The sequence below is a fragment of the Triticum urartu genome, chromosome 7, assembly GCF_003073215.2.
Source record: "Triticum urartu cultivar G1812 chromosome 7, Tu2.1, whole genome shotgun sequence".
Classification (NCBI taxonomy): domain Eukaryota; kingdom Viridiplantae; phylum Streptophyta; class Magnoliopsida; order Poales; family Poaceae; genus Triticum; species Triticum urartu.
Window position 1 is genome coordinate 527942733 of NC_053028.1, and position 13959 is coordinate 527956691.

Sequence of the window (13959 nt, forward strand, 5' to 3'; positions counted from 1 at the left end):
GAACGTCGCAGCCAGCGTCATTTCCACACTGTTTATGTTTGTATCAGCTTTTTGCACGATTGTTTTGCCTCAAGATATGCGGTAGTACAACTATTGGTACCCAAATGATGTGTAGAGGTGCTCATTAGCTTGTTCGAAACGTGTGCTCTCCGCCCTACCACGCCCGGCACACGTCAATCATTGGCAAGAAAGCTTCTCGTCGACATGCTGCTGTAACTTACTCTTACCTAGCTCAAACGTGTGTTATCTGCCTAAATATCACAAATAAATACATCTAGATACATTCATTTCTGCGATAAATAATTCGGAACGAAGAGAGTACATTAAAGGCAAATGTATTTCTAGCACCAATCACAGGCCTAGGGACTCCCAATTTTGGTTGGACTGCTTAAGCATAAAACTACTTATCCAGAATGGTCGATCAAATTTGATACCCAAGAATTTCAGATTAAAAAAAATCTAGTATTTTTCTTGATTTTACTATCCACATGGGTGCACGTGGAACTATATTCACCTTTGTATTTGCGACTTATGCCCAACTACATTGGCCTGCAATGTTTTTTTTTAGAAAAGGAGAATGATCCCCGGCCTCTGCAACTGAGAGATGCATGCAACTACTTTATTGATTATTCTCGAGGACCTTACAAAGTATTACAACAATATGCCTGAATTCGTCATCTTGACAACATATGCCCTACTCCTATCTATATGATAACGGGGTGCTAGCTGGGCCAAATACCCAGACCACTCACCTAAGCCTATCATCAAAAGTCAGAAGCCCCAACCAAGCCACATACCGGGTCTGGGGCATAAACTGGTCTGACGCAATCAAATGTGTCGTCGCCGCCATTTTCCACAAGTCCGTCTTCAGAGCAGATATTGAGACTTCTACCTTGTCAGACCACGCTGCTATCGACGCCACCATGACGCCAGACAACTACCTCCTTCTGCGCGAGTCCATCACCGCGCATCGGGCGCCCAGTCTCCACTGCGCCACGCTGCCGAGATCCGCCGTCATCAATGTGTAGGATGAAGCACCGCTCCACCAAAAAAAAAACCGCCCACTGGTCCCTCGCTCCCGTGTACGCCTCCAAGAATGACGCCCCTAAGGAGGAAACGACACCAACGCGCCGCCGTCATCCGATCTACTGATTTAGGGTTTCCCCCGGAGGTAGCGGATAGAGGTCTGGAGCTTCTTCACGGCGATGCCTTCAAGAAGATAATGACACAAAAGAGTACCGCCAACGCCGGTCTTGGCATCAAGCCGAGAATGAGGTTTTCACCCGGATCCGCTCGAAGAACCTGCATCAAGCATCGTGTACACGGGTCGCCGCCGATCTGAGCCGCCGCACATCAAGCAGGCCGCATCGGCCAGATCCGATCTGTCCGGAGGGCAAACCATGCATGGCGCCGACCCAACCACCAGGCCCTCCATGCCGCCACCACCGATCGGAGGTCAGATGACCCGTCGCCGCATATCCGGCCGTCGCCGCCGAACGCAGCCAAGGCCGTTGCCCGAAGCAGGGCCGGCCGCCGCACCCGCCACCATTGCCGCCCTCGGCCGAGGCGGCCACCGCGCGGCCGCCAGTCAAGGCAGGCCCGCCACGCCACCAAGGCCAGATCGGCCGTGCCACCAGGCACCGTGGGGCTCCGCACCGCCCCCATGGCGCAGGAGAGAGGGGAGGCCCCCGCCGCCGCCGTCAGCCCCCTGGCTATAGGCCGGCGGCGTCCTTCGGCGGCGGCGGAAGGAGGGATGGACAGACAGGGAGCCCCGACGGCTGGGGTTGAGATCCCGCCCGAGTCACCCGAGCGGGGGCGACGCGGGGGGCTATGGCTCCTCGTGGGCTGATTAATTGTAATTCTTGATAGCCGATGTGCATCAGCCCTTGGCCTGCAATGTTAAGTAGCCGAACCAATACTGTGAGCATTCTGGAAAAACATCAATTCAAATGGCCGTGTATGGGTTTGAGATCTCCACTGCAGCATTGCAAGCATGAATAATCTCCATTGAGTTCCACAATAATATTTCTGCATCCCAGATTTTCAACCAGTTCTAAACCTTTCTGAATTGCGACCGGCTTCTGCCGTTGGAGAGTTTAGGAGATGATTTAGCCTCCAGGAAGCAACAGCATGGACTACCGTTGCTAACTTGCTACTCAGCCTTAACTAGCTCGCCGACCACGAGGTGTCTCCTCTTTCTTTTTATATCAGATCTACTACTAGTATATATAGGGCATCGTGGCCGACGGCGGAGCTTCACTGAATATTTAACCAAGTGTCACAGTCAGTTCATGCTTTATAGACGCTCCGCTGTTGGGCAGGAACGCAGCAGAGTCCACTCTAATCAACCTATGGGAACAATCCAACAACGCATGTGAATCAGCAGAAACTTCGCCGGTAGCTAGACCTAGACGACTAGACATGCATGGAACATGTCTACCTTTGATCCATTTCAGATCAATTTCGAACAAGCTAGCATCGACACTAATTCGAGTTGGTATGTATCTGCATCCCCTAGTCAAAAGACGCGGATTTGTCAAAGAAAACTTGGTACCAGCTCGTGAAGAACGAGCTAGCTGGCTGTCGATCGGATCGACAGCTCCAAAATGGGAGCCACCAGTGAGAGATCCCCGCGGATGGTGTAGCTACCAGATGAGTAGGGATGAAAATGGAGTAGAATTTTTTTTACTTTTTCTGAAGAGAAAATAAAAACAGAGAGGAAATATGAAAACGGAAATAAAAATTTGCAAAACAAAAGCAAAAATGAAATTGTTTTTGCAGAAACGGAAACAAAAATGGAACGGTATTTTCTGGTTCTGGTGGAACATGCGTGAAAATGAAACTTTTCGTTTCCGTGAATATGAAATTTTAGTTTTGACTATAAACCTAAAGATGCTTTTAGTCTAACCACCGAACAACACACAATGACATAATGAGTAGAATGGATCATTTAAGACCCAACTTCTACTATCACACATATACTTAGTTTAATCCCATACGCAATTATCCAGTACTATTACAATTCTACACTAAGTTTCTAACATAATGATATTATTTTGTAGCCATGTTAATAAGTCACTCAATTTGTTTGTTTTTGTGTGTATTTCTCTATGATTTAAGGGGTTTTTAAGTTCCGGTCAACGTCTACTTCTATTTTCGTGTCTGCTTTGTATTCGCTTCGTGTTCGTTTTCGATAATATATGTTTCCATATTCATTTTCAGGGTTTCTGTATTCGCTTCCACTTCTATAAAAATATATGAAAACAAATGTGATAGCACTTAGTTCCATCCATTTTCACTCTATTTTCATCCATACAGACGAGTGCAATCATGCTTGCTTGCTTGCATTGAATTGTGAAAGCACCCCGCATACTACCATGGTCGTTGGTGATCTGCGGGTGTAGGCCTCACTCTTCAATTCTGTCGCTGTATAATTGGTCCTTGGCTCCGGCTCTACCTACGTTCTGTACGCAGCGTACCTTTCTCCGCTTCCATGGTTCTTCACCAGCGCAGACAACGTCATTTCCGCGGTAGCTGTTTATATCAATCAATTTGCTTGATTTCGTCTCCAGACATGCAGTACAATGATAGGTGCACAAATGATGCGTAAATGTGTGATGGAGGGGCCGTATGCATCAGTGGAGGTAGAGGGTGAGGGTGTTGTCCCTCTTTTTAAATTAAAAAGTAAAAAAAATCTTACTCCAAACATTTGGTCTATACCCTACTAAGAGCATCCACAGTCAGACGCGTCAAACCCGCCCTATACGCTCGGGCGCAGGATCCGGTCACGAAAAATCAACCCAAACGGGCGTCTTAACGGGCCTTAAATACCCGGGCTGGCTGGCACCCCTTATATCCAGTCCAACTATGGGGAGGATATGGGGGCGTCCGGGCGTGTCCGCCACGTCGGACCCGGCCCACGATGGCCTACCCGACCCCATATTCATTTCTCCCCATCCGCTTGCCGAACCAAACCCTAGCCACTTCACTCCAATCCTCTCCACTTCCTCTGCCACTCAAGCTCAGCTTAGGCGATCTCCGGTTGTCTCCAGTATAACGGGCAGCGGATTTTTTTTTTGCGGGATAAATAACTTGCATTACTCAATCAAGATGTCCCTACAATCAAGAGAAGCAATCTCCATCAACTCAACCAGACCAGCCCCTAGCCAGGTCATGGTCCTACCTTGGGTTCTAGCAAAACCTGCTAATATATCACTAGCCTTATTTTGAGACCTAACAATATGAGAGATACAAGTTTGTCTAAGGGATAACAAGTGCTTAATCTCCTTCACGATGGAAGCATAGACAGAGCAATCGACGATGTCACATGAAATCATGGACACGGCTTCAAGAGAATTCATTTCCACCACTATAGGAAGATCGCTACGTTGAATCGCCAACGAGAGCCCTTCCATGCATGCGCAAAGCTCCACCTCCAAGGCATCTCTACAGGAGTACAAGGTCCTGCACGCCGAGAAATTAATGATCCCGCGGTGATCTCGTACAATCATTCCAGCCCCAGCATTACGAGACGAATCAAAGAACCCGTCCGTGTTCTGTTTGATCCACCCCATCTCCGGTGGCGTCCATCTTCTCTTCTCTGGCACAGTAATGACATTTTCAGATGGCATCGGTTTTTCATACACTATGGGAGACTTGCCTTTTGCTTGATCTGCATGCGGGAATAACTTGATTCCGATCAGGGAGTCAACATAGCTTCGCAAGAAACATACGGGCAGCGGATTTGACTCCACCGCTCCTGGGAGGATAACTGGGGTGTCATCCCATGCGGGTTGGAGGAGGCAATGGTCGTCCGCATTGCACTCCACCGCTCCCGGGAGGACAGCACCCGACCGATGGCAGGATTTGTTCGGCGCGACTCCACGGCGTCGGCTCAACGGGGGCTTGGATCCTCTGGGACTGGATCATCGCGGTCCCGACAGCCCAAAAATCTCTCATTCCCCATCACCGGTCGGACGGACTATGAATCCCACCGATACCGATGTGCCCGCCGTGGGAAGGAAAGGATAAGGGCTGCCGAGGCTCGTCTCGCTGCGAACATGGCAGTTGCAGAGGCGACAGCGCGGACGGCCGCAGAGGAGGAAGCCATCCGCGTCTGCATTATGAAGAAGTAGCAGCGGAGAAACACGCTCGCCCTCGCCCGAGAGCAAAATCAGGCGGTCCGGGCAATGGACAGACTGCCACCGAAGGAGGAGAAGGACGACAGGGATGGTGAGGACAACTCCGGCGGCGAGCAAAATCGGCTCGATCCCTATTGCCTCTTCGACGGTACTTCCGCGACAAGGACGGGAAGGGCGCCGGGAAGGGCAAGGGCAACCGTCGATGATCTCCACCATAGCCAAACATGGCAAATTTTGGTAGTCCGATGGCACGTTACTAGTGATGTAAAGCCGGACGATGTATGTAATGCATCGACGTAGTTGCATGAGTTTGTATGGATTTGACATGTACTCCCTCCATTCCCTTATATAAGGTGTATTTGTTTTCTGAATTTTTTTCACAAGGTGCATTTCTTCCAATTTCTTATAATTCCTTGCATAGTCCTCCAAAAAAAGGAAAATATATCTCTCCCGATTGCATGCATCTCCCTTTACTGGAAAAGAAGGAAAGTATCTCTCTCCCGATCGTATGTATCTCTTACTGTTTTGGCCTAATTGATTATTTGCCGCTAACCAACGAATTAGCCAAGGGCAAGTTCGTCCTAAATTCTCTTGAATTTCATGCCTTGGCTACCGTGCCAGGAAAAATGCACCTTATATAAAAAAACAGAGGGAGTAATAATCAAGATGTCCAGTTGTGAGAAGGCAAATTTGAGGCTTGACCGGTCAGTGTCCGCAAACATGCCCGGGCACGTCCGCGGGCGTTTCAAGGGTCGAATTTGCAAAGTCAAGCTGTACATGCTTTAAGAGTCGTCGATCGATTGAGGGTAATTTTGACCATACAAATATGGTAAGTAGAACAAAATAAACACAAGATATTCTTGGTAGATTTAGTGATCTATCCTCCCAAGAATAAATCTCCTTGATATATCTTTCCTTATTTGCCCTCATTCATGTTTTAATGGTGCTATACATTACTTCCTTATTTGCGAAAGTGAAACGTCCATACTAGCCCCACACGATCATGGACAACATCTTACTTCCACAAGAGGTAAGAGTAATATGAGTCGTGAAAAAATTGACGGCTCACATCGATTCGGTGCCAGACCTCGACCAGTAGCCACGACGGAGTGAATGCGCCTGGCCTGGCCTGGCCTTGCCATGCCAGCCGTCCGTCGCCACGTCACGCCATACGCAGCCTCACCAGCCGGAACCAACCAGCGCCTGTACGAGGAAAACGACAAGGAGACGCCGAGGCCGCCAGCGTGCTACCTGCTCTTCTCTTCTTCTACCTCCTCCGATCCTCCCCACACGAGTTCGGCTCAACAACGCCACGCCCGAAAGCGACGGCGGACAAATCCGAGTTTTGCAGGGCGTCCTCCTCTGGCCACCACAGCCCGGAGCGGCCTTCTCTCCTCAGACAAATCCTCCGTCTGTCCGCACCCGCGTGCGAATATACGTGAACGCACGCGCTGCTGCACTGGGCTGGCGCTGCCATAATATTACTACTATAAACAAGTGGCTTCCCTCCTCCCCGTCTCCTGCCCAGGAATAGGCGACGCGTCGGCCGCTGCTGCATGCGAGGCGCAGGGACGGCCGATAAGCTGGGCGATCCGGCCATGGTGTTTCTTGGTAAGGAGGAAGACGGGACGAAGCTTTTTTTCTCTTCTTCTTGTAAACCCTTCCGGAGATTCTTGATGCTCCGCGCATTCAGCTTCGCTTAATTGTCGCCGTTGCTTTGCTTGGGTTGGAATTTGGATGCGTGTGTGTGGCAGGTTGGTCGCCCTCGTGGACCTGCGGGCGGGAGGAGGACGGCGCGCTCTCCCTCACCCTCGCGTCGCCGTGCGTGCAGAGGGGTCTGATCGACTGCGTCAATGGCGTGCTCCTCGTCGCCTACGCCTCCGCGCTGCTCGCGGCTTGCGTCGGGGGGCGGTGGGATGGGCGGGGGAGAAGCGGCGGCGCAAGGCCGCGGTGGGCGGTGGCCGCGGTCTCCGCGTGCTGCGTGGCGGTCGCGGCGGCGTACGCCGTCGCCGCGTTCAGGGGCTCCGCGGATGCGGCGGCTCCCATCGTCCGGGGGCTGCTGTGGGTGGCCGTGGCGGCCTCGTTGCACGTCCAGCCGACGAGGCCGGCGAGGGCCGTGGCCGTTCTCTGGTGGACGCTCTTCTCGCTGCTCATCACCGCGTACAATGCGGAGGTCCTTGCCACGGGCCAGGGCCTCGACGTCGCGGAGGCCGCCGCGTGGGCGGTCAACTTCCTCCTCCTGCTCTGCGCCCTCGGCTCCCTGCTCCGGCGGAGCCGTGGCCGCCAGGGCGACGACGACCTGTCGGAGCCCTTGATTGACAAGGCGGTGCACGACTCGGAGCTCTACCGGGCCGGCTTGTTCAGCCAGCTCGCCTTCTCGTGGCTGAACCCGCTGCTCCGCCTCGGCCGCTCAAAAGCACTGGACCTCGCCGACATCCCGCTCATCGCCGACGAGGACTGCGCACAGCAAGCGTCGCGTAGGTTCTCCAAGGCGTGGAGCCGCCACCGGCAGGACAAGGCGCAGAGCGGGAGATCCAACAGCCTCGCCCTCGTCCTGTGCAAGTGCTTCCTCAGGGAGATCATGATCGCCGGCTTCTACGCCTTCATGAGAACACTCGCCATAGCCGTCTCCCCTATACTGCTCTTTGCGTTCGTACGGTACAGCTACCAAGAAGAGAGGGATCACCGCGTCGGCCTCTCGCTCGTCGGCTGCCTCCTCGTCATCAAGCTCGTCGAGTCGCTGTCCCAGCGGCATTGGTTCTTCGACTCCAGGAGGACCGGGATGCGCATTCGGTCCGCGCTAATGGCGGCCATCTTTCAGAAGCAGCTGAAGCTGTCCAGCCAGGGGAGGAAGAACCATTCCACCGGGGAGATAGTCAACTACATTGCCGTCGACGCTTACCGGCTTGGCGATGCTCTCAGCTGGTTTCACATGGCGTGGAGCTCGCCGCTCCAGCTCGCCTTCGCAGTAGGCACGCTCTTCTGGGCGCTCAGGCTTGGGGCCGTCCCGGGTCTAGTCCCCCTGATCATCTTCGGCTTCCTCAACATGCCGTTCGCAAAGCTTCTGCAAGGGTACCAGGCCAAGTTCATGGTTGCACAGGATGACAGGCTCCGGTCCACGTCCGAGGTGCTCAACAGCATGAAGATCATCAAGCTGCAGTCATGGGAGGAGAAGTTCCGGGCCATGGTCGAGTCCCTCAGAGACGCTGAGTTCATATGGTTGAGGGAGACCCAGATGAAGAAAGCCTACGGCGCCGTCATGTACTGGATGTCCCCGACGGTCGTCTCTGCGGTGATGTACACCGCAACGGCGATCCTGGGGAGTGCCCCCCTGAACGCCAGTACCCTCTTCACGGTCCTGGCCACCCTGAGGGTCATGGCTGAGCCGGTGAGGTTCCTTCCTGAGATCCTGACAATGATGATCCAGTACAAGGTGTCGCTAGACCGTATCGAGAAATTTCTCATAGAAGATGAGATCAAAGAGGGTCTGGAGAGGGCGCTTCCACATAACTCTGATATCAGGGTTCATGTCCAAGATGCAAATTTCAGCTGGAATGCGAGTGCGTCCAATTTGACGCTAAGGAATGTTAACCTTAGCATAAACCAAGGAGAGAAGGTGGCCGTCTGCGGCGCGGTTGGCTCGGGAAAATCTTCGCTCCTTTATGCGTTACTTAGGGAGATACCTAGAACATCAGGATCAGTAAGTGATAGAAAATAATATGCTCTTTATGCAGATGGAATGATTAAATCATGCTCATTCCTCCATTTCCAAAAAACGAATGTTAACATTGTATTTTGCAGGTTGACGTATTTGGATCACTGGCATATGTTTCGCAAAACTCATGGATACAGAGTGGTACTGTCCGCGTCAATATACTCTTCGGAAAGCCTTTCGACAAGGAACTGTATGAGAAGGCAATCAAATCCTGTGCTTTGGACAAGGATATAGAAAATTTCAATCATGGAGACCTTACAGAGATTGGCCAGAGAGGGCTCAACATGAGTGGAGGTCAGAAGCAAAGGATTCAGCTTGCTAGAGCTGTCTATAGCGATGCAGATATCTACCTCCTAGACGACCCTTTCAGCGCGGTCGATGCGCACACTGCTGCAGTTCTTTTCTATGTAAGAGGACCCTTAATCTGTAATGCTGAAAGCTTGTTTTCTGCCACACGAAGTTCTGATGTCAATGTTCTTGCAGGATTGTGTGATGACAGCACTTTCAAAGAAGACCGTTGTTCTTGTGACACACCAAGTTGAATTTCTGACTGAAACTAACAGGATTCTGGTAAGTTGGTCTTCTGATAATTGCTGCGCATAATTTCATAAAATCGACGATCCTTCCATACCATAATATTCGGTGATTGCTTCAACAGGTAATGGAAGGCGGTCAAGTTAAACAACAAGGGAAATATGCAGACCTGCTGGAATCCGGGACGGCATTTGAGAAGCTAGTTTCAGCTCACCAGTCCTCAATCACAGCACTGGATACCACCAGCCAAGAAAACCAAGTCCAAGGGCAACAGGTGCTCAATGACGGTATAATGCCGAGCGCATTGCTGGCGACGCGGCAGGCCAGCGAGATCGAAATCTCGACGAGGGGTCCTTCGGTGGCCCAGCTCACAGAAGAGGAGGAGAAGGGGATCGGCAACCTCGGATGGAAGCCATACAAAGACTACGTAGAAGTCTCCAAGGGCATTTTACCCCTCTGTGGGATGGTTACAGCTCAAGTGCTTTTCACAGTCTTTCAGATCATGTCCACATATTGGCTGGCCGTGGCTATTCAGATCAATGTCAGTAATGCTCTTCTGGTTGGGGCATACTCGGCGATCTCCATCTTCAGCTGCTGCTTTGCCTACCTCAGAAGCTTCTTTGCTGCTAATCTGGGACTCAAGGCCTCCAAAGCGTTCTTTACGGGTCTAATGGACTCTGTATTCAAGGCCCCCATGTCATTCTTTGATTCGACGCCCATTGGAAGAATATTGACAAGGGTATGGTTATTTTACTGTATTGTTGTTGCCCAAATAATATTAACCATAACAAGCTACCCCCTCCGTAAAGAAATATAAGAGCGTTTAGATCACTAAAGTACATGTTATTTCTCTAGTACTAGTGACGAGTCCCTGAGCGAAGGTTTATTTCTTTGCAGGCTTCATCAGATTTAAGCATTCTGGACTTTGACATACCTTACTCCATGGCCTTTGTGGTGACTGGCAGTATCGAGGTGGTCACCACAGTGCTGGTCATGGGTACTGTAACTTGGCAGGTCTTAGTTGTAGCAATCCCAGTTGCAGTATCCATGGTGTATGTTCAGGTAAGTCTTGTACTTTGATCTACATTGATCCAAGCAATTAAACTCAGGAAATTAATCCAAAGGAGAAGATCGATGAAATGTGTCTTGTGAGTTTAAAAGCTGATTGATGCTCTGTTTTCAAATATTGAAGAGGTACTACGTGGACTCAGCCAGAGAGCTAGTCAGAATTAATGGAACAACAAAGGCACCTGTCATGAACTATGCATCAGAATCGATTCTTGGTGTGGTGACAATCAGGGCTTTCGCGGCAACAGACAGGTTCATCCACAACAACCTGCAACTTATAGACAATGACGCAACAATGTTCTTCCACACGGTGGCTGCGCAGGAGTGGGTTCTTATAAGAGTGGAAGCACTGCAAAGCTTGACCATATTCACAGCTTCATTGTTCCTTATTTTGGTTCCTCCAGGAGTAATTTCACCAGGTATCTACATAGCCATTACAGCGATTAGATCCTTTTTTAAACTCTGACTGCAGATTTGATGAACACTTACGAAATATATCTGCAGGCTTTGCGGGTCTTTGCCTCTCGTATGCTTTAAGCCTGACTGCGGCACAAGTTTTCCTGACACGGTACTATTCATACCTAGAAAACTATATCATTTCAGTCGAGAGAATCAAGCAGTATATGCACCTTCCATCAGAGCCTCCCACCATAATACCAGACAACAGGCCTCCAATTTCATGGCCACAGGAAGGAAGAATAGACCTGCAAGATTTGAAGGTAAATATAATCTCCTTTGCAAGATTTGAACGAAATTGAGAATAATAATAAAAGGTTACAATAACTTGCACTTTTTTCTGAGCAGATTAAATACCGCCCAAACACACCACTTGTTCTCAAAGGAATCACTTGCACCTTCCCTGCTGGAAACAGAATTGGGGTTGTCGGGAGGACAGGAAGCGGGAAATCAACGCTTATCAGCTCACTGTTCCGTCTCGTTGATCCTGTGGGTGGGAGGATACTTATTGACAACTTGGATATCTGCTCTATTGGTCTCAAGGATCTAAGAACTAAACTAAGTATTATCCCCCAAGAACCTACACTTTTCAGAGGAACTGTGCGCAATAATTTGGACCCCCTTGGTCTGCATTCCGATGATGAGATATGGGAGGTGAGAAAAGATGTTCCTCCAAAAAAGGATGCAAAGTAGTTCGAGAAAGGCGATAAAAAGTCTTACTAGTATAGTTCTGAGAACGAATCATGTTAAATGAACTTTCTCTTATCATAATTCATAAGCAATAGAAGATCTGAGCTTTTCTTAAACAAAGACAGATGAAAATAAGAGAGATGATGTACAATATGATCATATTTAATTTCTTCCTAACACTTCCAAGTTTCATGTATCTGACTAGACTACTTACATTGAACATTTCAGGCCTTGGAGAAGTGTCAGCTGAAGAGATCAATTAGCAGCACTGCTGCTCTTCTCGATACAGTAGGTAAGTATTATAGAGATATTAACATTCTATCACAACAAAAGACTTACCATAGCAAACAGTTTGAGTTGCTGGAAGGTTAAAATGATTTATTCCTCTGGCCTATGGCAGTGAGTGATGATGGCGATAACTGGAGTGTTGGACAGCGTCAGCTCTTCTGTCTCGGCAGAGTTCTCCTCCGTAGGAACAAAATTCTAGTGCTAGATGAAGCAACAGCGTCCATCGACTCCGCAACTGATGCAATCCTACAGGGTGTCATCAGGCAGCAGTTCACTAGTTGCACAGTGATAACCATTGCTCACAGGGTCCCAACTGTGACAGACAGTGACAGGGTCATGGTGCTTTCCTACGGTATGTTCTATTAAACATTTCAGTCATGTATCAAGTAATGAAATCTCTGGTCCATTTCCCATAGTCTCTAGTGATAAACTAGCAATGGCATCAAACCTGATCTTGTTATAAGTAAATAACCACACTTAATAGATTTGATGACGAGTGCTCATGACTTGTACAGGTAAGCTTCTAGAATATGACACACCCGCCAAGCTGTTGGAAGACAAACAATCAGCCTTTGCTAAACTTGTGGCGGAGTATTGGGCTAATTGCAAGCGGAACTCCACATGATTCTATCATTCTGTGTCGAGGCATGATAAACTAGATGAGCAATTCAATCAAGAGATGTGAGGTATTGAAAGATTGTTATCCCAGCTTCTAAAATTTTTCATCTGTAACAAGACTGACCTTGTCTTCCTACCTTGCTGGTTGGTGAAATTACTGTGAATAAAGAAGACATCGACAGCAATGTAAAGTTGATCAGTGATGGCAAATTTTTGGAGATAAGGTTGATGGATAGAACTAGCTCAAGATGCATTGATTCGAGTCCTCCAAGATAAGCATGTCAACAAGGATATTGAGATTCGTTGCATAAGGGAATAGAGGATCCACCTTTAGCGTGATAAATGGTACACTTCATCTGTAAGTTCTACTATTGAATAACAAGCAAAAAAAGAAGTGTCAAGATGCCAGTAGAAACATCTTTTCCCAAGGCATGTGACAAATAATTATTACAATGTACCTTGTGCTAAATAAGATTGGTTGTACCGCGTGGAAGTGCATGTTGTCCAGAATGAAGATAGTGCCAAGAACCTTTTAGAATTTTATGCAATGAAGTTGTGCTTTCTTCATATGTTCCTCAGTAATTAAAAATTATTGAGAATCATGCTCCAGGATTCTCCACAGCAAAGAACTATTACCGCTGATACTGTGCGGTCGGCAGATCTCATTGGGTCACGGAAAACATAATCAGTATCATCCATGGCTGCCTCTGCACTGATTAATCTGTCCATACCTCACATGATTGAGAGGGTGTGCAGTGTTTTTTTCTTCTCAAAATCCCTTTTCAGTACCTTAGGGCATAGCAACATCATGCCGAGACATGTGCCCAGACTAAAACGCCAAGCTACCAAACCAGTTTATTATGGGCATACTTACTGATTTCTCCAATTAGTCTTAGTGCTTTGGGCACCTAAACTCAACAGAAATGCTTAACATGAACAAGTGACAGATAGTAAACTGCATCATCTTTCACATTTCAAAATCTTCAGCACTTTGAATAATGCACAACAGGACGAATTTCTGAAATTTGGAATTTCAGAACCCCAGAAGGAGCAGTGTCTTATGCAGGGGAAGCCGTGCATCCGAAATATGTTAAACAAAAGGTAGTCAGATTGTTTCCCTGATTTATCAAAACTACAAAATTAAGACAGTAGTGACATTAACAAGTTAATTCGTAATGAAGAAGAGAATATGAATTACAGTAAAGCTAAGGCAGAATCAGTGATAACGAACACAAGAAACTGCAGGTTACAATACTGGTCCTGACAGAAGTACAGTAATTGTGTCAGGAAACAACAAGCTAGATCCGTTTGGGTGTGGAGCATTGAACTATCAGAACTTCAACAGGATATTGGGAACAAGTGCCTTCCTCTTTCTGATTTCTTGACAAGGCGGTATATAGGCATTTCTTAATTATGTGGAGGATTATAAGTCTACCCTGGCCAGCAAAT

General features: G+C 48.6%; 1 protein-coding gene across 2 annotated transcripts; it reads left to right on the forward strand.

Moving 5' to 3' along the window:
• Positions 1 to 6504: 6504 nt before the first annotated feature.
• LOC125520824 (ABC transporter C family member 8-like) lies at positions 6505 to 13077 on the forward strand. 2 transcript variants are annotated; one of them, XM_048685852.1, is made up of 13 exons: positions 6505 to 6752; positions 6896 to 8841; positions 8943 to 9263; positions 9340 to 9426; positions 9515 to 10129; positions 10288 to 10452; positions 10583 to 10877; positions 10963 to 11177; positions 11263 to 11568; positions 11833 to 11896; positions 12005 to 12244; positions 12408 to 12578; positions 12680 to 13077. In XM_048685852.1, the coding sequence occupies exons 1-12, from the start codon at positions 6698 to 6700 to the stop codon at positions 12515 to 12517; spliced, it is 4419 nt and encodes a 1472-aa protein (XP_048541809.1). In that variant the 5' UTR covers positions 6505 to 6697; the 3' UTR covers positions 12518 to 12578; positions 12680 to 13077. The 2 variants fall into 2 exon arrangements, with proteins under 2 accessions (XP_048541809.1, XP_048541810.1); XM_048685853.1 differs by having other exon boundaries at positions 12683 to 13077.
• The last annotated feature ends 882 nt before the right edge of the window (positions 13078 to 13959 follow it).

What these genes read in the sequence shown, in the direction of transcription:
- LOC125520824 (XM_048685852.1), top strand. Translation starts at nt 6,698, where the DNA reads ATGCGAGGCGCAGGGACGGCCGATAAGCTGGGCGATCCGGCCATGGTG. An exon ending in CTGAAACTAACAGGATTCTG is followed by an intron (nt 9,427 to 9,514) that starts GTAAGTTGGTCT and finishes TTGCTTCAACAG; the next exon opens with GTAATGGAAGGCGGTCAAGT. An exon ending in TAGACCTGCAAGATTTGAAG is followed by an intron (nt 11,178 to 11,262) that starts GTAAATATAATC and finishes TTTTCTGAGCAG; the next exon opens with ATTAAATACCGCCCAAACAC.